The sequence below is a fragment of the Haemaphysalis longicornis genome, unplaced genomic scaffold (genome assembly GCF_048455015.1).
Source record: "Haemaphysalis longicornis isolate Haplotype H1 unplaced genomic scaffold, Haemaphysalis longicornis Haplotype H1 scaffold_12, whole genome shotgun sequence".
NCBI classification, from domain to species: Eukaryota; Metazoa; Arthropoda; class Arachnida; order Ixodida; family Ixodidae; genus Haemaphysalis; species Haemaphysalis longicornis.
In genome coordinates, this window is record NW_027526225.1 from 53,973,323 (window position 1) to 53,997,857 (window position 24,535).

General features: G+C 50.4%; 2 protein-coding genes across 2 annotated transcripts in view; one reads left to right on the forward strand and one right to left on the reverse strand.

The window, feature by feature from the left end:
- The first annotated feature begins 4,402 nt into the window (after nt 1-4,402).
- Nucleotides 4,403-7,743, forward strand: Pig-v (phosphatidylinositol glycan anchor biosynthesis class V). Its single transcript, XM_077693291.1, has 2 exons — nt 4,403-4,656; nt 5,201-7,743. The coding sequence occupies exons 1-2, from the start codon at nt 4,597-4,599 to the stop codon at nt 6,422-6,424; spliced, it is 1,284 nt and encodes a 427-aa protein (XP_077549417.1). The 5' UTR covers nt 4,403-4,596; the 3' UTR covers nt 6,425-7,743.
- Nucleotides 7,744-9,502: 1,759 nt separating this feature from the next.
- The window catches only part of LOC144162664 (uncharacterized), a 154,725-nt gene continuing 139,692 nt past the window's right edge, over nt 9,503-24,535 (reverse strand). The window contains exons 14-15 of the mRNA XM_077693290.1: nt 19,529-19,763; nt 9,503-19,130 (exon numbers count right to left, since the gene is read on the reverse strand). Coding sequence (XP_077549416.1) covers nt 17,771-19,130; nt 19,529-19,763 — 1,595 coding nt within the window. The 3' untranslated portion in view covers nt 9,503-17,770. The remainder of the gene's footprint in view (nt 19,131-19,528; nt 19,764-24,535) is intronic.

The window sequence follows — 24,535 nt, forward strand, 5'->3', positions numbered from 1 at the left end:
TTTCATGGGACGCAGAAGATCGCGGGGAAGCAGAAAGGGGAAAGCGGCCACGTCGCTTCTCCTAGCTAACATTTACAGCAATCCGAGACACAGCGGGCAAAAGTTCAAAGCCCTCTTCAGTAAAATCAGAACCGCCAGACAAATGGCCGGGAAAGAAATGGCTAAAATGGGGGATGCCATAGCACTAATTTGCGGGGACTTCAATGCTCAGCACGAAGAGCTGGGATATACAGTCACGACGGCGAAGGGCAGAGACCTACTCGAAGACGCCGCAGAAACCGGATTCACGCTGCTAACGAACCCGGCACAACCGTCCAGAATCGGTACCTCCACGGCCAGGGACACGAACCCCGACCTGGCTTTCGCGCTCCTACCCTAGGGCGGCTCCGCGAGGTGGAGAAACACCGGGATCAACCTCGGTAGCGACCACCATATTCTAGAGATAGAAATCCCGTTAGCCCACACCAACGGCGACCCGGGCAAGATCAAGAAACATAAGATCGTAGACTGGGACGAGTTTAGAAAGCTCGACCCGGGCGTAATCACCAACGTCGAAGAATGGTCAGAGAAACTCAGGGAAGCCACGGACAAAGCAACGAGAGAAGTTGAGGCCACCGAGGACATCAGCACGATGGATTCGCGACTGGCCCATCTATTGGACGCCAGAAGATCGCTGCAGCGAAGATGGCGAAGACAGCGACATAACAGAAAGTTGCGCAAGAAGATCGCCGAGCTAGCCAAAGAAATCGAGCGACACAGCAGGCGGCTCTGCAACCAGCAGTGGTTTGCCCTGTGCAATCAGATCGACGGTCAACTCCACCGCAGCGGTCCATGGAAGATTCTCAAACAGCTCATGGACGAAACCAAGAGCAGGGGGTTCCAGCATACCCGCATGGCACAGATTCTCCACACTACGGCTCGCCGCATGGGGGAAGAGGAAATGTACAAGCAGCTCAACGACCGGTACCTCCCGGAGACGAGCAAAGAGCAGCATCGAGACTACGGCGGGCAACCTAACGCCCGCCTAGATAAAGACATCGAAGAATGGGAAGTCCGGCTAGCGACGCAGAACCTCAACGTTCGCTCGGCCGCTGGTCCGGACAAGATCTCCAACAAGGCGCTCCGCAACCTGCAGCTGCGACTCATCGATTGCGGCACTAACGAAATACTTCAACGAGTGCTGGCGGACCGGCACTCTACCGAAGGCTTGGAAGACGTCGAAGACGATCCTCCTACCCAAGCCCAACAAGCCACCGGGGATAGAGGGCCTGCGTCCCATCTCGCTCACGTCCTGCGTGGGTAAGGTGCTGGAGCAAGTCCTCAATACCCGGTGGAACGACTACATGGAACGGCACGGCGTCTATCCGGACACGATGCTCGGTTTCCGGGCTCGTCTGGGCACCCAGGACGCCATGCTGCTACTGCAACGAGAAGTCCTGGATCCCCCAGGAGGGCTACCCAGCAGGGACAACCGGGCCATCCTGGGCCTGGACCTCCAGGGGGCCTTTGACAATTGAGGCATTCTGCAATCCTGGAGCAGATCTCCCGCCTAGGCCTGGGCGAGAGGTCGTACAACTACGTTCGAGCGTTCCTGACGGACCGTACGGCCCGGCTGGAGCTGGGAGGCAAGAAGTTGGAGGAGCGACGACTGGGCAGTGTCGGAACCCCGCAGGGCTCGGTCATCTCACCGTTTCTCTTCAACATCGTAATGATCGAGGTCGCCAAACGCCTCGAGGCACTGAGCCCGGGGGTCCGGCACTGCCTGTACGCCGACGACGTCACGATTTGGGTCACTGGCGGCAGCGACGGGGAGATCGAGGCCTACCTCCAAGAAGCGGTGGGTGCCGTAGAGACCGCGCTATCGAGCACGGGTCTGCGGTGCTCGCCGCAAAAATCACAACTCCTGATCCTGCCACCGCCGGGTCGCTTCAGGAAGGCGGCCAACCAAGCAGCAGCAGAGAACATCGTGGTCCGAACGAGAGATGGGGCGCCGATCCCGCACGTGCCCGGACTGAGAATCCTGGGGGTGTACGTGGATGGAGTCCAAACGAACACCACGGCGATGAAGAACATCGTGACGAAGATCGGAATCGCCACTCGCCTGGCAAAGCGGGTGTCGACGAGGTATCAAGGCATGAACGAGAGAGGGCTCCTGCGTCTGTTGCAAGCCTTCGTAGTCAGCCAAGCAGCATACGCGGGAGCCTTCCACCGTTGGACCAAGACGGAGGAGGGAAAGATCGACGCCGCCATCAGGAAAGCATACAGAAGTGCGCTGGGCCTGTTACCAGGCACGAGGTCGGCTTTGCTGGCTCTGGGAGTGCACAACACACTCTCGGAGATAGGCGAAGCTCAACGAACAGCGCAACTAGCCCGCCTAAACGGCACAAGGACGGGCAAAAGCATCCTGACTCGGACCGGGCTCAGCTTACCCGGAAACGGGGAGGCTGAGAACGGTGAGCTTGAGGACCAAGTACCCATAAGGGACGAGGCGGCGAGAGGCATCATTGTGTTCCCGCTGCCAAAGAATGTCGACCCAGAACGGGATCCGGAGCGGCGCAAAGCAAGGGCGGCGGCCCTAGCAAGACAGTTCCAGAGCGACGAGAATGCTGCGTTCGTGGACGTGGCCAAACACCCAACGAGGAAAGAAGTGTTCGCGGCGGCAGTCATCCGGGCGTCAACGGGTGAGCTGATCAACGCGGGCACAGTACGAGCCAAGACCCCGGGCCAAGCAGAGGAAGCCGCGATAGGTCTGGCGATGGGAGTTCCCGGCATCAAGACGATCCTGAGTGACTCCAAAACAGCGATCAAGAACTACGCCAGAAGCACGATCTGGAGGGAGGCTGAACGGATCGTGGGGCTCGCCAGAGCAGCTCGCGAACCTCGGACGGCTCCCCTACCGGACCGACCATCACCGTGAAATGGTTCCCCGCCCACGTGGGGGACCTGCCAAATGCGGTCAACCGCAACGAAGAAGCAGACGCAGCCGCCCGTGAACTCATCAGATGCCGGGATGGCAGCGTGGCTCCTCGTACGGAAGACAACGACGAACACGCGCCCGAACCCCTGACTGACTACGGCGACGTTCTCAGAAGATTCAGGGAGGGCAGAAGAGTCTACCCAGCGCCGCATAGAGATCTCTCTCGTGCGGAATCGGTGTTACTCAGACACTTACAGGTGAAGTGCGTGTTAACCCCGGCGTTGGCGCGCCACATCTGCCCGGAGATGTTCGCAAGCCCTATGTGCAGTGTTTGTGAACAAGAACTCGCGACACTCGGACATATTGTGCGGTGTGATGGTGCAGTGCAACCGAGCAGTGACGCGTCCAGCGGAACTGCCGGTGAAGAACACGTCAGTGCATGGTAGAGGCGCAACGAGCGAAGACGAAGATACCGACCTCGTCCCCGAGCAGACCCTACCCGGACAGATGGAGCGATGGATTCGCTCTATGGACTGCCAATCCCAAAAATGGGCGATCCAGCGGCTTGAGGAGGCACTGGCCAGGCAGAAGAGAACGGGAACCAACGGCCCGTCAAACCGGGCCGAAGGGACCCAAGTATCTGATGCTAGGCCAGACGTAACCCTCGAGATCTAGGCCCAGTGTTCTTAGGACTCTATTAGACTAGAGCACTAGAAGGGTAGTCAGAGCCCTGCGCGGCCGGAAACTACCCGCACGCAGGATCCTGTGAATAAAGTCTTTTCTCTCTCTCTCTAAAATATGAATCGGTAGCGCATCAGTTCGCCAAATATATGTTTCTTCGCCTAATCTACCCTCGGTTTTTACCGTTTGGTGAAAAGCGCTGCCGGGCTCTGACAAGCGCCTCGCTGCATGAACACACACTTATGAAGCGGAGATTCAGCAAATGTGACATTGCATAGAACAAAAGTATGTATAGGCATAGAGTGTCATACAATAATATTTGTATGAAACTCTGTGAATATGTATGACGTATTCGGTGCTAAGAAAATTGCGGTGCTGCTTTTTCTTATAATCGCGAACTACATAGTCACCCGTGATTGTCTGTTCCAAGGAAGCATGCATATTTATTTAATTGTCAAAGTATGACTATGTCTGTTCCAAGGAAGCATGCATATTTATTTAATTGTCAAAGTATGACTATTGCATGTCGTGCCGAACAAAAAGTAAGTACTAAAGGCAACTAAAAACGTTGACTAAATGTCTATATATTAACCCTTAAGCGTATTTACCCAAGGTTTCGCGGACAATAAAAGAAAAAAACTAACAAAAAAAATATAACACCGTGGTGCTGGTGGGAATCGAACCCCGACCTTTTGCATCTGAAGCGAGTATTCTACCACTGCGCCACATTTGGAAGTCTTGCGATCGCAGCGCTCCTAACGGATTTTACCCGTTTTTTTGCTTCACTTTTGATGTATTGAAAGTAGAACCACTCTGTGTTCTAGTTTACTCTAGCGTAACTGAGGAAACCGCAGAGACGCCGAAGACACTACACCACAGCCCTACCATGATGTAGAGTGTAGAACAGCCGTGTTTTGTGGCCGTGTCGAGCTTTTCAACAGGCACGATGTTTGTAGACACCTCGTAGAAAGAAACTGTTGTTCATTGGTGGCTTCAAAATGACTTCGAGTGTAGTCGTGCTTGCGCTGTTCTCCCGGTTCGTTATATTTCTCCTTCAGGTAACGCATTTTGCGCTACTAATGCATGCAAACATCGCGAACGCTGATCGCACCGAAATCACTGCAGTTTATCACTCCATCACGACGTTTGCAGTATTCGTTTTATTCTGTAACTCTGCTTTTAAATGTTCGTAGTGAAGATTGAAAAAAAAAATATAATGTATATATATCATCACTCTGTCCGCCGATCCAGCAACCGGCGGCTTGAACTGGAAGACAAACTTTTGCGCTTAGGTCAGTCTTCCGCCTATCGATGTAAATGAAACTGATAGCGACGTCCGAGACTTTCGCTCCAAGCTGCCAAAAACTTTACAGCTTACGGCTCCTTCTGCCTGAAAGGCAACTTATTAAAACACGCGCCGTTCGCAGAAAAGTGGGGAGTAGTAGTATTTCAGTGGGAAGTAGCTGCGCTGAAAGCACAGCCATAAATGATACCGTTTAGATGCGGTCCCTTTCCCGCGCGCGCGCGACGCATTTTAATGAGCGCGATAGTAGTGCTCTGCTAGAAGAGGACAATGTACCGGTCCAACTTTTCTCCTACCAGGTCGCCTTCAACTGGGCGGTTCCCGATCACAAGGCTGATGCCTTTCGGTCACCGTGGCCCCCGTCCCCCAACTTGGGTGACCAGTTGGTCTCCTGGCTGTTCAGAGGGCTCACCTGCTGGGACGGCCAGTACTTCCTCCACATCGCTGAGCATGGCTACACCTACGAGCAGACCTTGGCCTTCTTCCCCCTGTACCCGTGGCTGATCCGCCAGACTGCCGATGGCCTGGTAGATCCCCTCACCAGCGCATACCTGGCTCGTCACAGCGTCCTCATCCTCAGCGGCGTGCTGGTCAACGTGGCATTCTTTGTCGTCGCAGCCGTTGCGTTGCATCGGCTGACACACCAACTCTTCTCCAAGGAGCAGGCTGACGAAGCTGTCCTCCTCTTCTGCTTCAATCCGGCATCCATTTTCTTCAGCGCCTGCTACAGCGAATCCGTCTTCGCTGCCGTCAGCTTCCTTGGCCTCCTGCTTCTGGAGCAGAACCGGCCCAACTTGGCTACCGTCTTCTTCTCTCTGGGCGGCTTGGTCCGCTCAAACGGATTCCTTTCTGCCGGCTTCCTCCTTTACTCCGGTTTCGTGTGTGGGCTCACACCCGTTCGGTCTGTCTTCAGGGCTGCCTTCTGCTTCCTTCCATTTCTGCTGTTTCAGTGCTATGCGTGGTCTCTCTTTTGCATACCCGATTACTCGGTGCAGTTCCCCGCTGCCATTGTCAACCAGGCAACGGAGTCGGGGTTCAAACTCGCTGGCCGCAACGCTTCCAAGTGGTGCTCAAGCCTTGTTCCGTTCTCGTATGGCTACGTCCAGTCGCATTACTGGGACGTCGGCTTCTTAAGGTACTACCGCTTGAAGCAGTTGCCAAATTTCCTGCTGGCCTTGCCAGTGGTCATAACTATCTTGCATTCGTCGTCCATGTTCTTGAAGCGCTGCAATGATGGCCGACATGTTCCATATTTTCTCCACGCTGTCGGTTTCCTCGTCATTACGGTTCTATTTGCGAATGTTCAGGTGACTACGCGTTTAGTTGCTGCAGCTAGCCCGGTTTTGTACTGGGCTGCGTTCTACGGCTCCAGTCGGCTGCAGAAGAAGACGCTATGCGTCTGGGCAGATGTGGCAGTCAGTCTGTGGGAGAACGACGTTTACTCAAAGCGCATTGTCACTTACTTCTTAGGTTACACGATCTTGGGGACAGCTTTGCATGTGAACTTCCTGCCGTGGACGTAGGAAGTGCTTTTGTGATTGTCATCTAAATGTGTTGTTTTGTTGCGTAATATTTCGCTGCAGTTATCTTAGAAAAGTGGGCTGTGTGCATCTAACTTAATTAGAATGTTAAAAAAACATAAGGTTAACAAGGCTTTTAGTTACTATGTGCCAGTTAGGTCCTTCATGACAAAAGATTAGGCTGGGAAACTATCTGGAACAATCCATGCCCTTTCAGACTTTTTATTATGCACCAGTTGTAGTTCTGAAACAAACGCATCAACACAGATTGTTCCTGTTCATTAGCAAAATTAAGAGTTGCAGCTGTGTCACCGATTAAGGCTTAAGAGCGCAGTGAATTTTGCGAGTTGGTATTGATCTATAATAAACTGCGTGGTAACACGAGGACACCGATAAAGGCTTAGTAAATTGGGCGAGTTGGTATTGATCCATAATGAACTGCGCGGTAACACGAGGACACAGAAAAAAACACATGCAATACAGGACACGCAGATTATGGATAAAAAGCTTCTGTGACACCAACTTCCATTTGGAGTAGTGCCATATTTTTGTTGAAGGTGGTTTTTTTGCTTGTACATTGTTTCTAAATCATGCGAAAACCTTTTAAACTATGTGAAGGAAGGAGGTGACGATATCACATTCATGGCGTTTTGCACATAGCCCATCACATTGCCTTGGATTTGTAAGGCAAATGTAGTACATTCCTTTTCTGGCCTGCCTTTCAATTTGTTATTGGCTAATTCGTCACCTTAGGCTATAGTGGTGTTAATTTGTTCATTGTGTCAAATAATTTGTGTGATGTGTGTCATTATGCTAATTTTGTGTTCGCGCGCTATTAGGTGCAGATATGTAATAAAAGAAATCTCGTAGTCATCATTTTTTGGTAGCGTGCCAAACACTATGTGTACAGTGATCATTCGTGCTTTTTCTTCTGTGAAAAATAATGCTGTGTTATTGCTCTGTTTGTGTATCATGCCCATGTATGCCAGTTTTATATCATGCCATTGCGAATTTTATGTATCATGCCAATGCGAATTTTATGTATCATGCAATGAAGGGGGCCTGCGGCCCTGTCAAGCTGACTTCTTCCAGCTTTTTCCGCAGGTCTCCTGCATCATGCAAATGATGTGAAATAAAGTTATATTCTATTCCATTTTACTTACGTAAAATGCAAATTTTGTGGACATATAATATGTCAAGTGCCAAAAAAAATGCTGTGAAACTGAATAGAAATCTAGTCATTGTGATTATGTGTTAGCTTCTGGCTAGAAGTTGATTGTTTCCAGTGGATGTACTTGTTAAATAAATTTGGTAATTCTGGCCAGTTTGCATTTGTGACTAGAGTGCGACAAGCAACTTTTGCACGTGCGTGCACGAGAAAAGAACTTGAGTCTCAGTTGTTGAATGAAAAATATGACGCAAGGACAGTTTTTCTGCATCGGCAAAAAAACAAAAAAGTGATAAACGAATATGGCTACCTGTCTTTCTGCTGCCCCACCCCTTGTCCCCCTTCTTTCTACAAGCTGTTTGGTGCATGAAAGAGGTGCTTTAAGAGCAGAAATTGCCTCCCAATGTGATCCAGCAATGGTTCAAAATAAAACAGGCCTACTAAATCCTTGCACACTGATGCTCACTGACATCTGAGCAAAATGTCTCACCGTGAACATCAGTACGTTCACATCTACCTGGGTTTAAAAACCGTTTCCCACTCATCTATATTCCTACAACCTGTCTACCGCTTCCAAGCAAAAATCTCTGCTATTAATCAGCTTTTCGTTGCATAGTTTACATAACGTGCAAACACCATACGCTGTCTCCATAACCAAGACCGTATCAATATAGACTCTAGCGCACTTCGGAATGCCTTGCAAAGAATTCGCACATGAGGCTGCTTGAGATGTAGTCTAGTGAGCCTCCCAAAACCCCGTGGACTTACTGCCAGATGAACCAGTGGATTACCCACTCCGTACGTATTGAGATATACCACTATAGATGTAGCAGGAAAAAGTATCCAAAGGCACACGAAAATCTACATAGATCGCACTCCATTGCTTGGCGACAAATACAGACTGGAACTTTCCTATACAGACTGGAACTTTCCTGGACCCACTTCTATAAAGACTTGTACCACCCCGGTACAACCAGTGGTCTTTGTAAAACATGCGGCGAAAGGGCAGATCTGGAATACAATATGGGAATGCGCAGAAAAACAAAGAGACACAAAAAATAAACATCTTTAATGAGGTGCAATGCTGCTCTGCTGCGCTGCTCAGCCCTGAAGAACAATTACAACACCTACTGATCCAAGAAGCTGATGGAGCCACCAGGGGTCAAGGACTGAAAAGTAGGACAGGACACTCCCACCTTCCCGCTTCATGCTCTCTTGGAAACGCTCTCTCTCCCTCTCTCTATCAAACCTTTTCACCTGCAGTCTGCCTTCCAACTGAAACCACAGGTCCTTGCTGAAAACTTGCACAAAACTTGCTCATGTTGGAAACTTGCACAAAAATCCCCCGGCACAGAACTTTATCTTAAGTCTTACGATACCTTTACCAATGAAAATGGGGTATTACAAATGTACTACAACTGTACTACAAATGGCACGGTGGTGGAGAAGGAAAGAAATATGCGTTCTTTTAGGTATGCTCACCATTACCTGAGCTGCACAGTACTGGTGTGTAACGTTGGCACAGGCTGTTTCGGGATCCCTCCACGCTCGTCTCGTTGCGTCCACAAGCCCCACAACAGCCTCCACAAGCTCTCAAAGCCAGTATTATGAGTAGCACCGTCTTCACGTCAAAGTATGTTGTTTTCGTGTGTGTGGTCTACGTTCCCCCAACGAAACCTTTGCCGTAAAGGCCCTCAAAGCATTGCTTTCGTTTTGTCGGCTTTGCTGCAAATGGCGCACACTCCTACAGTCTCCTTGCACAAGACCATCCAGGTGCGCGATACCCTCGTACTGCTGTGAAAATTGCGCAAATATTCGCAGCTCAAAACCACTACGCAAAGCCGACATTGGGCACAATTCACTCTAGAAAAAATGCTGCACGAGGAGCGGGTTAAGTGGAGCTGCACAAAGAATGTCTGCAAAAAAAAACTTTATTACTCCTCTTCATCGTGACGAGTCACACGCATACCAGAAGAAAAAAAAATAGCGAATCAACATTTCTTCCAGGCTTCACGCACACATCTTTATACAACACTGTTTTCTCCACAGGCACACGCAAGCATATCACACTTCCGAGATGAAACTCAACAGCTTAAAAAAAAAGTTTTTTTTCTCTCTCACTCTCTTCCAGAAGAACATGAAGGTGAAAATAAACCCGCCGCACATTACGAGGGCCCCCCCGTGGTGCAAGCTTGACCCAGCGCGTAACAATACTCGCACGCACCGAGCTGTGAAAAGTGACTCCGGACGACACAATGAGATACATATAGGCACAGCTGTACATGACAACGGCACACACACACACAAACCATCTGCTTACAATTTGTACAGGGTGGGAATGAAAAAAAAAAAAAAAGCAATAAAAAAGCTGCGGTATGTGGCATTAAGAAGCATTAAATTATCTCCCTCGGCGCGTCGTCGACCCCCCATATCCCCAAGCACCCCACTTGTGTTTGAGGTAACTTTCTCCCAGTTCCTGTACCGAAAAATCCCCCTTTGGACCGTCTTATTGCTTCCTTTGAGAGAGCAGTCAATGCGCAGACACCCCATAAGCCCCAGCTCCCCAAGCAAACGGTTATGGCATGCCACTATGCCTTCCGGCAGACACGCACTTACTCCTAAAATGGGTGTAAAAGAAGAACTACAGAACTTTTGTTTGCCTACAGGGGCAGGAAACGTTATGTCAGCCGTAGGTACAAGGAATAACAAAAGTCTGAAAGTACTTGCGCTGGGGAAGGAGAAAAAAAAAATGATAATAAAAGAGCACCTCGAGAGAAATCTAGATTTGGCACACGGCTGCTAGACAGACACCGCGAAAACAAAAGCGCGGAGTTTGCTCGCACAGCTTTCCTCCGTTCCACCGGAGGCCGTGGTTCCCCCCCCGTGAGATGACGCGCATTTGAGTCGCACGGCAATGCTGCTACCCTGTTGCTTGATGAAAAACAAGAGAGAGTGACTGAAGAAGAAGAAGAAGAAGGAAGAGATGACCAGAGCAATGTGGTGGGGACGGAGCAGAACTGAAAGAGGATGATGACGCGTTTGTGGACAAACAACATGGACGCTTGCTTCTCTGTCGTTAGAGAGAAACGACGACAAAGTGACGAGCACGTGTGAAGTGGCACTACGACAACCCGGGAGACCTAAGCGACGAGAGTGCGCGCTTGGGGGGAGAAGAAACGGAGACAAACATGATGTTCAGCATTGTGGTGCTACTGTGAGACTGAGCCTCCTGTGAGCAAGGTACGGGCATGCGTTTGTGGTGTGCCGAACACTAAAGATTCGGTCGCGGTTCCTAAACATTTGGCGCAACTGCCAGCCACTTCCCCCCCCCCCCCCCCCCCCCCCCCCTTCTAATTCCATCCCTTTTTTTTCAGCCCTCATCCCGTGCTTATGTGGACTGCTTACATGCGGTGGCAACAGTGGAATCTTTTGGCAGCAAGCAGCTTCATGGCCATACAGGCCATGAAGACAAAAATACCTATTTGTTTGATTTGAATGAACTAGGCTTTGGCAACTCAGTCGGGTCCATTCTAGCCACGAAAGACGCTTTTTTAACCGAAAAACAGTAAGGCAAGAAATACTGAAAAAATTCCCAATTTCGCACCGCAGCGATGGGCCAGCGCTGAAAACACAATTATCAGCGCGCTCTCTGCACGTTAGTGTTGAACCGATACAACCAAATGGCCCCACTACGATAGCTCACTTATGTTTCTTGGTGGTATCTACTAATAGCACAAACAGGATTCTGCATTGTCATAGAAAAAATCGCCGGAAAATGGCCGAGGGGTCGTCGCTACAACACCTCTTTAATACTCGACTATTCCTTTAAAGTTTGCTGTAAAATCCGCATCGTTGTTAAACAACCAGCAAAGCGCAGTCCTTGTTTTCTGCCTTCGCATGGCCCCTTTAAAAAATTTCTGGAAGGTAAAGTTTATTTTATGCAGCTTCTTCTCACGTCAATTTTTCTAATTGTTTTACAATGTCACATCGGTCAGACAGGACACCTCACTCTAGGTCTGGCATTTCAAAACAAAATTCAAAATTTAGGGGCTTTAAAGTGCCAAGCCTACTCCTGGGCCATGAGGCGCACCATAGGGGAGAGCTATGAATAAATTTTCGCCACCTGTGGATTTTCAAGATTCGCCAAAATCTGGAAGGAATAGCGTGGGATCCGGAATGTGAATCTGAGTGTTTTAAAGGGACAGACAACCGATTTTTGTCGAGTATATGTTCTCTATCCCAAATGAAAGGGCACCCCTTAAAGCACCTTAATGAGAAACGGTTTTGCTGATAATGCCCCAGGACTTCTTAAATCGAAATTTTTACATCTACGAAGCGTATGTGTCCTCCCAAAAACCCATTCTGGCGACCATTGACATACAGTAGCGTGGCAACATACTTTTGTCCGTATGCAAGATAAAAAGCGATATTTAAAAACTTGTCCCCACCTAAAAAAAGTGCGAACCGAAAGCTTTTTTATTCCATTATGTGTTTTTTTTTAATTCACTTGTCTATTTTGCATGAAGGAGCCATCTGTTGGGATGGATGATAGGTAGAATCTGGCTTTCCGTTGTGGAGGTTGGCAGTTCGATTCTCCCTGGGCGAGTCTTTTTTTTTTTTTTTTTTTTTTTAAGCTGCCGTTGGCGTATTTGTAAACTGAAATCGAATATTTCGGCAGAAAAAATGCCCCTGACTTAGCCAGAATCGTCAAAGCTCCTTCACTGGGTCTGCTTAGTCTACGCTGCCGTTGATTCTGGGCATGGAGGCTCAGTTAGCCACACTGAGAGGCACCCAGCGACGGCGGGTGGAGTGTCTTAAAAATCTTGAAAATAATGTTAAAAAACACATATACAATTTAGACGTATACAAATACTTGTGTTCAAAGCTTTTCAGTAAATGAATAAACGTTTCAGTAGTGACAGCAGCTGCTAAGTTTGCAGGTCATGTGACCAGTACACATACTGTAGTGTCAAGTCTCTACACTACGAACTGCCGCCCTTCAGATTTCAGAAAGTTTGGTGCCAAATTAAAATTATTTCTGCCAATTTGTTTATTAATTGCTTGTGGTTACGGGGCTATATAAAACACTGGCTTTCATTCGGGATAGAGAACATATGCTTGACAAAAATCAGTTGTCTGTCCCTTTAAAAAGCTACAGCGAAAGCAGCACTAGGGTAATTGTAAAAGAATTGTAGCTGTCTCTTTTTATGTGTAAGTGAAACTTTTATGATAAGTGGGATCGCAATTGCATTCAGGGAGAAAGGATTGCAACAATGTGTCGTGGCGAAATCCCATTATCTGGGCGTTTCTTTTACACGCCTAGCGCCATCTACTGCCCACCTATTCCTGCCACTCTCTTCAGCAACAGATGACAGAAGCCAGCCGTTTGGCCTCCGCTGCCTCGGGCGAGACTCCGCTTCTAAAGCTAACAGCCTAAGGTCCGGCCACAACAATTTCAGTAATTTTTGTGCGAAGCAAGACGATTTCTTTTATTGTAAAAATGGTTTCTCCAGTTGATTCTAGGTTTTCATAAATAAGGGTGTTTCGGTATATGTTAGGTTGGTTCAGGTGCGAGGCGCAGCCTATCACTAAGTTTAATTGAAGTTCAGCATCACCACAGCGTAATGTCGCCGTGCTGCGACAACCTACATGTGCACACCACAACATTCCATTTCCGAGACAGTGTGGGCCGGGTGCTCCTCTTACACACAGGGCCATCTAGTGGTTAGCTTTTTTAACACTGTTGCAATCGCTAAAACGACGTTGCGGCTCAGTCGAACCCTGTGGACTAACAACTAGGGCTTGTAACGTGAAGACTCGGTAAAGCCCAAGTAGGTTTCTTTATTGTAAAAATTCGCCCCTAGATCACTTCTAGCCATTCTTTTCGTAAACGAAGGTGGTTAGGTATCTCATAGCTCGTAGAGAGGAGCCTATCGCCACTGAGGTACCCGGCCTGTAGTGACTTGGACGCAGAATGTCACTTGATGGTTGCGGCACACACATATCCTCTCCACCCACGTCATGAGCAGCAAACTTCTGTTTCAGCTGTCGGAGTTTTTGCCATTCCCTTCCAATAATTCCACTGCTGCCACCATGTGTAAGCTCTAGAAGACAACGTTTTTATCCTCTAACGTTATCATGGATAGTGTTGAGAAAGATAACACTGAGAAAAAGGAAGAACTATGTTGAGTGGTGAAGAACTAAGGGACAAACCGCTTCCCAAAACATTTGTAAAGACCTCATTCGACAGGCAACAGTGAGAGCTCATATCTTGAAGAAGACATGCCCGCTCCTGGCTCACGGCACTACAGCCGACAATACAATGACAACTGGGCGCAAGTCCTTCCAGATGGAGTTTGTTCGGCGTCACTAACAGAGCGTCACTGACGCAGACTTTTCTCGGCGCTCCCAGGCCTTCTTAACAATGTTGGTGGTGGTGGTGGTTTATTAAGAAAGCAGGGAAGGGAAGCTGAGTGCACTGCCCCTTTTCCCTCCCCTCTTTGGCACATCCACTCATCACTACTCATCCTCGCCGTCAAGGTCGCTTTAAAATGACAATAACCCTCTCAATTCAGCTGACGTGTTAACAGGACCCTACAATAAAAAAAGCTGCCTCAGAAACTGGGACTGGTCTAGGTTCATCCTGAGCTCTTCAATGTAGGCAGTTGCGAAACTCCGCCTCAAAAAACGGCCTGCACCTGGACCCCCACTGTTTTGGATCGTGCGCACGGTGGCGCCACCGTGGCGACTGCACGCACTATCCAAAAAACACAGTAATTATTCAAACTGACAGTTGAACGTTAAATTTTGTTTCAAAGGTGCATAATTCTTTATTTTTGTATTTATTGCTTCTTCAACTGCGTTTTTTTGTTGCGATACTTTCTGCAACTGCGCAACTGCCTCGACCGTTTGGCACTTGTGCGGGCAGTCCGGCACAACACAGGTCCGCCCTGAAGTGCTAAATTGGCAGTTGCCGCTTGGCCTACATCACACTGCATGCCAAAACTAGTCCAGTAGCTGATCAAGTGGCTCTAAATAATCCTTTCAAGCTTGCGTAAAGCCGTCCAAGCGAATTTTTAACTTTTTTTTTTTTTGCCGCCGGAAGACCGCAGATGACGCGCAACAGATGACAATGCGCAGGCAACAACGCATTTCGCTGAACACACGGCCGCATTTTTTCACTGCTCTTGGTTCAAATGCGCATAAAACGTTTGCGTGGTTGCACACGTCGGGCTTCTTCGGCACAACAAATTTGCGTAAGCACCCAAATACCATTTTTCTCCCAGGCCGTTGAGTTGCGAACCGCGTTGTATAGTCTATTTTGTCACCAATAGATGGCGCCACTGTACGGAAGAATCCGAAATAGTGGACCAATCGTAGGGCCACTTTTTTATGCACGGAGCCTACGAGGAGTTTCGCAACTCCTACATCGAGTAACTCTGGATTCATCTGCAGGCATCTGCTGTTCATTTCGTTTGTAACTGACATGACAATTCTATAAATCATCATACCCCCTTCTCTCCCATCCAAAAATGAGGGGAAACACTTTAGTCTAACTCGATGAATCTGCTCAGTTGAAGCACTACACAGTCTTTCTATCGAGCAAAAAAAACGACTCCACCCTTATTCATTCACAAATTGTGTGCAACGATGCAGCAAAGTGCTCCACAACCAATAAAATTTCTGGAAGCTGCCAGGCATGGTGTTAAAAATGTTAAAACTGCTCTGTTCAGTAAGCACGTAGCTTTTTTTTTCTTTGAGATGCCACACAACCTTTTTAGCACAGAGATGCACTCTAACAGTTGTGCGCACAGAACACGAAGCGCTACTAGTTTCATTGTGAAACCTTAGCTACAACGCTAGAACGATCCTTTCCGCGGCGGCCTTAAAATTAACTGCGGGTTAAAAATGATGCCACGACTAACTACAGCACAGCACAGCACAGCCTCAGCAATCATGACGATAGTTATGAAATCCAGTACTGGGTGCCATTTCAACACTACTACTCGCATTGTAAATGACACGAGGTATGTGTATTGCGTTAAAAAACAGGTGCTGCGATTGGGGTGAAAGAAGGCTTTTGTAAAAGGAGAGGAAAAAAAAAAAAAAAAACACTTCACGCGCGACAGCTGAAAAAGCAAAGATCACAAAGGGGGAGGGGCACTCCTTCCATTTGAGCATATTCCTTGCATGTGCGGGTGGCCTATATTATGAGCCACGGAAACACCCGCCTTTTTCTTTACCGTTTTTTCCCCCCGTCAGTAACAACATAATTAAGAACCACACTATTAATTGGGCAATGTTGACCGAAGAAGTCGTGTGACAACGGGAAGGGGGGTTTCATTTACAAGAGGAAGGGGGGAGTAGAGATAAAAAAAAGTGCAGCCAGATGATAACACGATTCGCCCGAGTAATTCCTACCAGCCAAACCGCCCCAACAGCGGGGTGTTGCTGCCATGCGAAGCCCCGGCCCCTACAAGGGGTGAGGGTTGTGCAGGTTCTTCTCTGCACTCTACATCATCAAGCGAGACTGAGCGGCAACAAGCTGGCCGGTTGAAACGCATCCTCCCGGCTGCACTTGAAGGAAACACACTGGACCGATGATGTCAGAGGATGGGTGAAGTAAGAGGGTGCGATCGTATAGCGTACGGCACGGTCGTATAGTGAGGTTTTTCTATCCTTCACAGCGGCTGAGAAGAGACCGCGCAAATTTCTCGCTCACTTTTTTTTTTACCTTCTTTTTCCTCTTTCATGGACGGGATCTCACTCGCGAGGAACACACACAGAAAAACAACAACTTTGCTGCAATAGTTACCTACCAGTACTTCTCACCTCGGCGAAGAAAAAAAAGCCGAAAAAAAAATACGGACAGGGAAAAAGACGACGACGGAGACGTTTTTTTTTTTTCTGTGATAAATAACTTAGGATATGGCTGACGCGATGAGTGACGTATTTTGTTGTGTCATTTCTTTTTTTGTTCCTTGTTCCACTCACGGTTGCACTATAAAAATTGAGCAGAAGTCGCTTCCCTTTCCAATTGCGTGAAAAAGCAAAAAAGAACGGGCAAGGGCGGTTTAAACAAAAAAAATGATAACAAACACTCGTGCCGTCCGAAGGTTTCTAGGCGACAGTACAGTTGGCTGAAAACGATAAAAAATTGTGCGTAGAAGATTCTCTCAGCACAGTCCTCCCACCATTTCGTTCCCTTCTTTTTCCCCCACTCTTACAAACACAAAACCGGTTGGCACTGAAACAAAGAAACAAGATGCACTTGTCCTTTCCGCGAGAAGGTATGACAGGTTTACACGTTGCCACAAACATGGCACGCTATAAACTCGTGCCGATCGGTCGAGGGGCAGGGGGAACTCAGGAAAAAAAACGAAAAGAAAGCTGCCTCATTCGAATAGATTAAAAGCAGCTGTCAATACAAGGAGTTCTGCACTCCTCTCTGCACAGAACCCGCCTCCGATTCTCCAGCACAACCTGGTTACTGCGCCCCACAAGGACAGTTCAGCAGCCTCCTCCCTAGGTACAGCTCTCCCTCCTCCCTCTCCTTCCACCAGTCTCATACACAGTGTAAAACAGAAGAGGGGGGGAGGGGCTTACACGACACCAGGAACAACCGCCAACAACAAAACGAGAACAGCGAGAAGGGCCACCTTTCAAGCCGCCAGAAAGGGACCCCAAAAATACTCGTCGCAAAAGATGGCACGGACACCTGTGGTGCGCTGGGGGTTCCCTCCTCCGCCTCGCCTCCAGGACAACAACAAACGCAGCACACGTTGTCGAAGAAAACGCCGCCTCTTGCCCCACCGCGGGGGAAAAAAGAGGAACAGAAGCGTCGCGATCTCACTGGCGCCGTGAGGACTCGCGAGACCGCCGTGGCCGCTCCTGCCTTGTTGAGCAAAAGAAAAGAAACGAGGAAAAGTGCAAGCTGACCACAGTCCCGCGCACCACGCAGCCACAACGGAAGATCTGAGCACCTCTGTTCTGCCCCATCCCACTTTTCCATAGCCTTAGCAGCGTTCTCAGCTTCACGGCAAAGCCCACTTCGCCGAACGGAGTCACCACACGCGGAACTGCGGGCTTCGTCCAAGAACACAACTGCCCCGACGTTCGGTGGTGTCACGAGAACACTCGGGTTTCTTCCTCTACCCGGATAGGGCGCAAACTCGGTCCAGTCACTTTGGGCCGAAGAAGCCCGCGGCAGCGGCCGCTGTTGCGTTCGACGGCCCCGATGCCGCCCCGCCCTGGCTCCGCGTGTTGGTGGCGTAGAGTTGCTGCTGGAAGTTGTGGAACTGCACTGCGTAGTTGGGGTCAGCCGTTGTGGGCCCGTAGAAGGGGCTCTGCTTGTAGCTGAAGCTCTGGCCCACGGTAGGGGGAAGCGGCTGCGACACCACCTCGCCCCCCGGGCCACCCCCGGGAGACGCCGGTCGCATCCCCTTGCCCCCCTGGAACATGGCACCCACGGGCATCCCGTGCTGAGGCCCGTTGGGGCCACCGGCATATGCGTCCATGGGCGGCAGGCCCCGGGCCCCCGCGTACACGCCGGCGCCGGCGGGGCCGCCGCGCATCATCATGACGGGACCGGCCCTCTGCGGTGGACCGGACGGCGGAAAGTACTGCAAGTTCTGCGTGGGCACCTTGGCGTCCAGGTTGGTCAGCGGGGTCGCGAAGCGCTGGAGGAAGTCCAAGCTCGGCGCTCGGTGCGGCGGTGCCACCACCGGGTTCTGAGGCCGTGCAGGGAGGTACTGGATGGTGTTGGGCGCACCAAGTTTCACTTGCACGTTGGCTCCGCCGCCAAACGCAGCGGCCGTGTTGGCAGCAGCCGCCGAAGCCGCGGCACCGCGACCTCGCGAACGGGGTCCGGGGGAGTTGCGTGCAGGCGCCATTCCGGTGGCGTACGGGGTGGCGGCGCCCCGCCCATGGGGCACCATTGGTCCGCCGCCGGCCATGAACTGAGCCGCAGAGGCCGGCTCCATGGGCACCATGCAGCCGGGACTTCCGCGGTGGTGCGGTCCGTTGAGCGGGTCCGCCGCCACCACTTCTCCCTTGGGTCCGCCGTCAAAAGGGGGCGTCATCTTCTGCAGGCTCTGGATGTGGGGCGAGTGGGGCACGTCGCCGGCATAGCTGCCGGGCCGGGGGAAGCCGCCGGCGCCCATCATGGGCTCGCTGAAGTCACGTGCACCCGCTGCGGGCCCGCCCTGCGAAGCAGCCCCAGGAAATGCCGCCCCCTGGTGCGGCGGCATGGTGCCGGCAGGAAAGCCCGGGTGGTGTGGGCCGGGGAAGCGCCCTTGCTGCTGGGATGGGTCCGACGGATCCGAGTCGGGACCCATGGTCCGGCACCGGGGATCCATGTAGCCAAAGCTGGGCGCCTCGTGGCCCGGGAAGCGGTCGTACGGCGGACTGGTGGGGAAGCGGGGCCCGTCCTGCATGGCGGGGCCCATGCGGGGCCCCTCCATGCCCGAGGAGCAGGAGGAGTGGTACGAGCCCTGGGAGTTCTCCGAGGCCAGGCTGGCGCCCATGTCCAGAGGCGGGATACTGCACAGCAACCGGCACAACTGTGTGAGTGCACGCCCTTGTGCTGCGCCAGTCAGTCGAGATCACCACCGGAGGGGCCAAGCAAGCCAGGTGCAAATACGGTCAACAACAAAGCAAAGGCAGAAAACGGTCCGCCGCGGTATGGTGGCGCCATCTAGGTTGACTAATGGTAAACAAGGCTCCGAAGCACTGCAAGTTTAGCTTTAAGAACTGTTCTTGTGATATTATTGCAGACGTCCTTAAAACACACAATTTGGCGGGAGAAGCAAAATTTTAACTTTAAATTGGTTAATGCCTCCGTGAATAAAGCGTTTGCTTCCAGACAAGCGCTGGGGGCACTATAAAACACGAACCCTTGCATTTCGTCTGCATGGCCCCTTCATTAATCCCCCACTCACTCTGAGGGGTGTCCGAGGCCCTGCAGCATGCCCTGCTGCTGGGCCATGTGCTGTGTCGCTGCCGGTGAGGGCCCCATGTGGTTGAGGGGGCCCTGTGCGCTCAGCGGTTGCCCCTCGGTTACCCCCAGGTTGGCCTGCTTCTGGATAGTGAGCTCCTGGCTCTCCAGGGAGCCCAGGTACTGGATCTGCTGCGGCGACGGCACGGGCATCAGGCCGGGCTCCTTGCCGGGATGACCTGTGCGGGGCGGGGACACAAGCGGAGAACTCAAGCACTGCATCCCCTGCACACTACACAACACTCCTGCCTTTTGATTTTCACAGTGACTTGCCAGCGCCATTTGGTCTTTGTTATTCGGTCTGAAAGTACGTGCACTGCCTGCAGAGGGTGTCGAGTTGCGTGCACCATGCTGTGTGTGTAGCAGACTAAGTCTTCAAACACAAACAAGCAGAAGTAATAAACAAGCGCAGACGGCCCCGCACTACAGCTGCAACTTCAAGGTGCAAAATATGCCGAAGAACTTAGTCAACAGGCTGCCAGGGGAAAAGTGTATGCACTGCTGGTGTTATCAACACGGCCACCCAGACCACCCTCGGTGGAAGGGAGTGCAAATTTCGGAAACTTTACGGGCGTTGTCAACTACAGCAGCACTACCAGGAGCAACAGATGCGTGGGGTGAACAGAACTGATACGCGTAAAAGCAAGTGCTATCGCTCTGGACATATCGTTTTACGAACGAGCACAAACTCTCCAGTTGTCGCCGAATGTCATCGTCTTGCCAGAGAAGTGTTGATTGAAGCACATGGTCGGAGTTGGCTCAACACCGAAAATATAAGAAATGCTCAGGCACCTTACTCTCGCCCTCAGCTGCATGCCGCTGGTGCACTGACACCAGTGCGTGTTTGTAGCCAACTAATTTTAAATTGTTTCGAAGGGCATATTTTGAATGTACCGGGTGCGCGAGGTATTTCAGAACAGAACGTTGGCTTCAGGCACAAAAGAATACAGGGTGTTGCGACGACAATTGGAACACTTTAAAAATTTTTCCTGAGCGAACTGCCACTCTGTTCACGCTCAAACTTGCCATGAAGGTGGCATTTTGTGGTCTATTTCGTTTGATACCGGGAACAACGATGGCACTTACCTGTGAATTCTGAAAATAAATGAAAACGATTTTTGCCTATGGAAAAATGGCGGCTGATTTGGACGTGCGATCCAGTGCAAGTTGACGTTGGAATGACGGAACCACCTGGGGTATGCACAGCGAAACGCACATTTGGGATTCACGGCAGGAAGGAGCCAAATGGTGCAGCAGACGATCAGAAAATGCACCTAGGAATGAGCTAGCAGACGATCAGAAAACCCGGTTTTCGGGCTCGCACGTCCAAATCAGCCGCCGTTTTCCCATAGGCGAAAATCGTTCTTATTTATTTTCAGGATAAACAGGTAAGTACCGTCGTTGTTCACAGTTTCAAACAAAATAGACCCCAAAATGCGCCCTTCGTGTGAAGTTTGAGCGCAAACAGAGCGGCAGTTTGCTCAGGAAAATTTTTAAAAGTGTTCCAATTATCGTCGCAACACCCTGTATCTCCAGCAAAATTGACCATAATTTTACCAAACGTTGCAAAATAAACCTCTTATGGTTTGTTTCCATAACTACTGAATGAATTCACCATCGGCAGCAATAAGTGATTCAACTGGGCTTTGGGAACGGCCGCATGCACCGATCAGGTGCTTTAAAGGGTCCATGAAGAGAAAATACAATTTTGTTTAACTTTAAAGAGTTAGACTTTAGTACCTCACTCAGCTTCATTCCGTCCATGAAAGACGTTTTTTAACCGATGAAAACGCAAGAAATAGTTAAGGACTTTCAAATTTCGCACCACAGTGACGTGTTATAGGTGCGAGTGACGTCATATGGGCCAGCACTAAAAGCATAATTTTCAGTGGGTTAGGTGCATGTTACCATTCAAGTGATTCGATCAAACAAAACTAGCGACCCCAGTACAATCGTCCAGTCGTGTCCTGGCGATTGATTAGTTCGGCCGCCGTCAATCGCCCAAACAAGATTCTGTGACGTCATAGAAAAGTTGCTGAAAACTGGCTCGCGAATCGCCACAGCTCCACACGTTTTCTTTAATACAGTCTACGCTCGTTACAGCGGATCCGGCAACGACGGACTTTCGGTTACAACAGACCATTTCTGTTGTTTTGTCTGGTCCCCATGCATTTTAAATGAAGTCCACTTCGGTCATAACGGACCCGGCTAGAGCAGACTATCGGCTACAACAGACTAAATTTCGGGCTAAAATTGTTTCGCCTGAATGTTTGTAGAAGGCTTCCGCGAGGCTGGCATCCGATGTGCTTTTTCTTTGTTTATTTTGGCAAGAAAACTGTTACGTCTGGCAACATTGCTGGCAGCGTATCGTTGGCGCAGCCAAGCCAAGCCAGTGCTAGTGGCTTTTTGTGTGTGTGTGTGTGTGTGTGTGTGTGTGTGTGCGTGCGTGTGTGTGGGCGCGCGCGCGACCAGCGGCATGAGCGACGGGTTAGCTGATTTCACTGTCCGATAAATTAAGCGTAATTAACGCTGTCGAACATGGGGAAAAACAGGCCGACATCGCTAAAAGTACAGGCCTGTCTAAGCAGATGGTCCGCTCTACCGTCAAGAACAAGGCCGGTGCCGATAAACGCGACTCCGGTGAGATTGAAAAAGGGGTGCACCCGGAGGCGAGTCTGCCCTCGTCAGTTTTTTTGTGTAATAAAAAACTCAGGTTAAGTGAAGTTCGGCTTTTATTATTCCCACGCATGCATCGTTCCCGTTCCGTTCGGTGAAAAAGGTAAGAAATGCCTCAAGTACGGGGGTTCCCCATCCATTGTGTGCAATCTGCCGGTAACCGTGCGCAGTCCAACTGGTCTAGCTTTCCATTTTACAGCTGTCCGTCATCAGATTATTTCATTACAGCTGTTTCAATGACCAGACTAAAATCGCTGAAAATCCGGAAGCTGCCTTGAGGGAACGTCAGGCAGCGATCCGATTTGTTTGGCGAATGGTTTCGGGAAAACCTGCCTCGTCATGAGGGGATTTAAAGGGGCCCTGAAAAAAGTTTTGAGCACACTAAATGAATTAGCGCAATCGTTAGATTGGGTCGTCAAGGTCATCTGGGCCAAGTATTACTCTTTTACGCGCAGCGGAAAGCTCACACTTTTGTTGCAAAGTTTGTCGCTTTTTTTTCACCCTTTCCTTCGTGTTTTTGGACGCCGCCATCTTCACATGTCTACATCAGCAATTCCCAGATGTTCGTCATGAGCTAGACATCCTGCTATTGGGCGGCTTTTTCACGCACTTCCGGCAAAGAGATGAGTCGTCTGCTCAGCGTCGGCTCGCCAGCTGATCTGCCAGCGGAGTGTCGGAGTGCTTGGACATTTTACGACAAACAAAACAAGTGTAAACAAGCGCTTAACCGTTCGTATTGAATGCAACACGGCCATAACACGACATGAATATTCCCTTACCTGAGTACGTTTCATAAAGAAAGCGTTGAAGCCCCGTGGCACTTCTTTCGTGCAATCGCAGAGAACGCCCTGAGCCGAATGCCCGGGTTTGACGGATACATTTTATTCCACTTCAAAACAATCCAGAGATGCGTTTCGAAAGAACACAACGTCACAACATGCGTTGCAAGTCTGAACCGCGATTGACAGATGATGGGTTGCCTCCTCCTGCCTGTCGTAAATTCGGCACTCACCTCGCGCGCGGTTTCGGGGACGAACAGCAAGTCACTTAACTCTGGCGCGCAAGCCGAGATGGCTTTTAGCCACGCACACTGCACATACCCCATGCGAGGTTGAGTCGTACGTCGCTCGAGAAAGATAATCCAGACCATGGGAAGCACTATCCACCCGCAGAAGCACAACGTCGCATTTCATCGCGAAACAAAGGCGTCCACAACACACACACCATCGCCTCCTGTAATGCCAAACGCATCTCACACTTCCCAATGGGAGTGAGTGGTACGCCTGCAGTGCCCACATGTCGCGAGGTGGAGCCCCGAGCTGAACCGGGATCACGCAACCGTAACTGACTTCTGGGGTGGTTTGTGCCTTGTTGCCAAGGCAACCGATGTTTGAGATTGTCAAAGAAATGGCGCTCGCTCCAGCGCTAGAAAGCTCAGAGCCGCGCCGGATTATGTTTTGCCAACGTTGCCGCTCTCCACCACGCGTCGCCCCCAGCTGAACTGGTCACATGATTGAAGCGTTTTGTGCACGGGTTCTGTATCGGTTTAAAATGTCTTTTTCACATGCCGCCGGCAGGAATTACCACCACCGCAAAATAAGACCCGGCACCAGCGGGGCCACATCAGATACGGCGCTTTTTGGATAAACAGTGCGCGGTGCATGAGGGGCATGAGGGACCGAGCGCACGATCGTCCCCGAGCGGCTGCGAGTTCGCCGCCGATTAAAAGTCACGTGCTGCCCTGCAGCAACGCACACCGCGAAAGGGAAAGGCCAGGCCGCCGTACAAATGCGGCCAGATTTTTCGTTCGCTTTTCCAGCCTTGAGCGGAGTGAGGGATTCAAGGTGTCAACAAAGCTTGCCCGTAGCAGACGGCAGTATGAGCAGCGCGATAGCGGAAGTAAGTCACCGCCGAGGAGCGCAGCATCACGGGAGGGAAGGCTGGCGCGCCGTCAACAGCGGGGAGTAAGTTGAAAGGAGGAGGAAACGCGGCGCGACGATAATGCGCGGTTTTTGATTTACGATTTCTCAGCTAGTACTCATCGCTTTAACAAAATTCTTGCGGGAGGAGATTTCTAATACATTGTCTTATTTGGTTACATGTACATCCATGCATCGGCGGAAGGTATTTCAGGACCCCTTTAAAAGAGCCTAGCTAATGCTGATGGCCACGACTGATGTTTTATAGCTGGTTAATAAATGCGCCTAGTTATATTGCTTTTTTTTGCTCAGCGTATCATGCGTCTTTACACGCTTGACCGCAAGCGCTAGGCCTT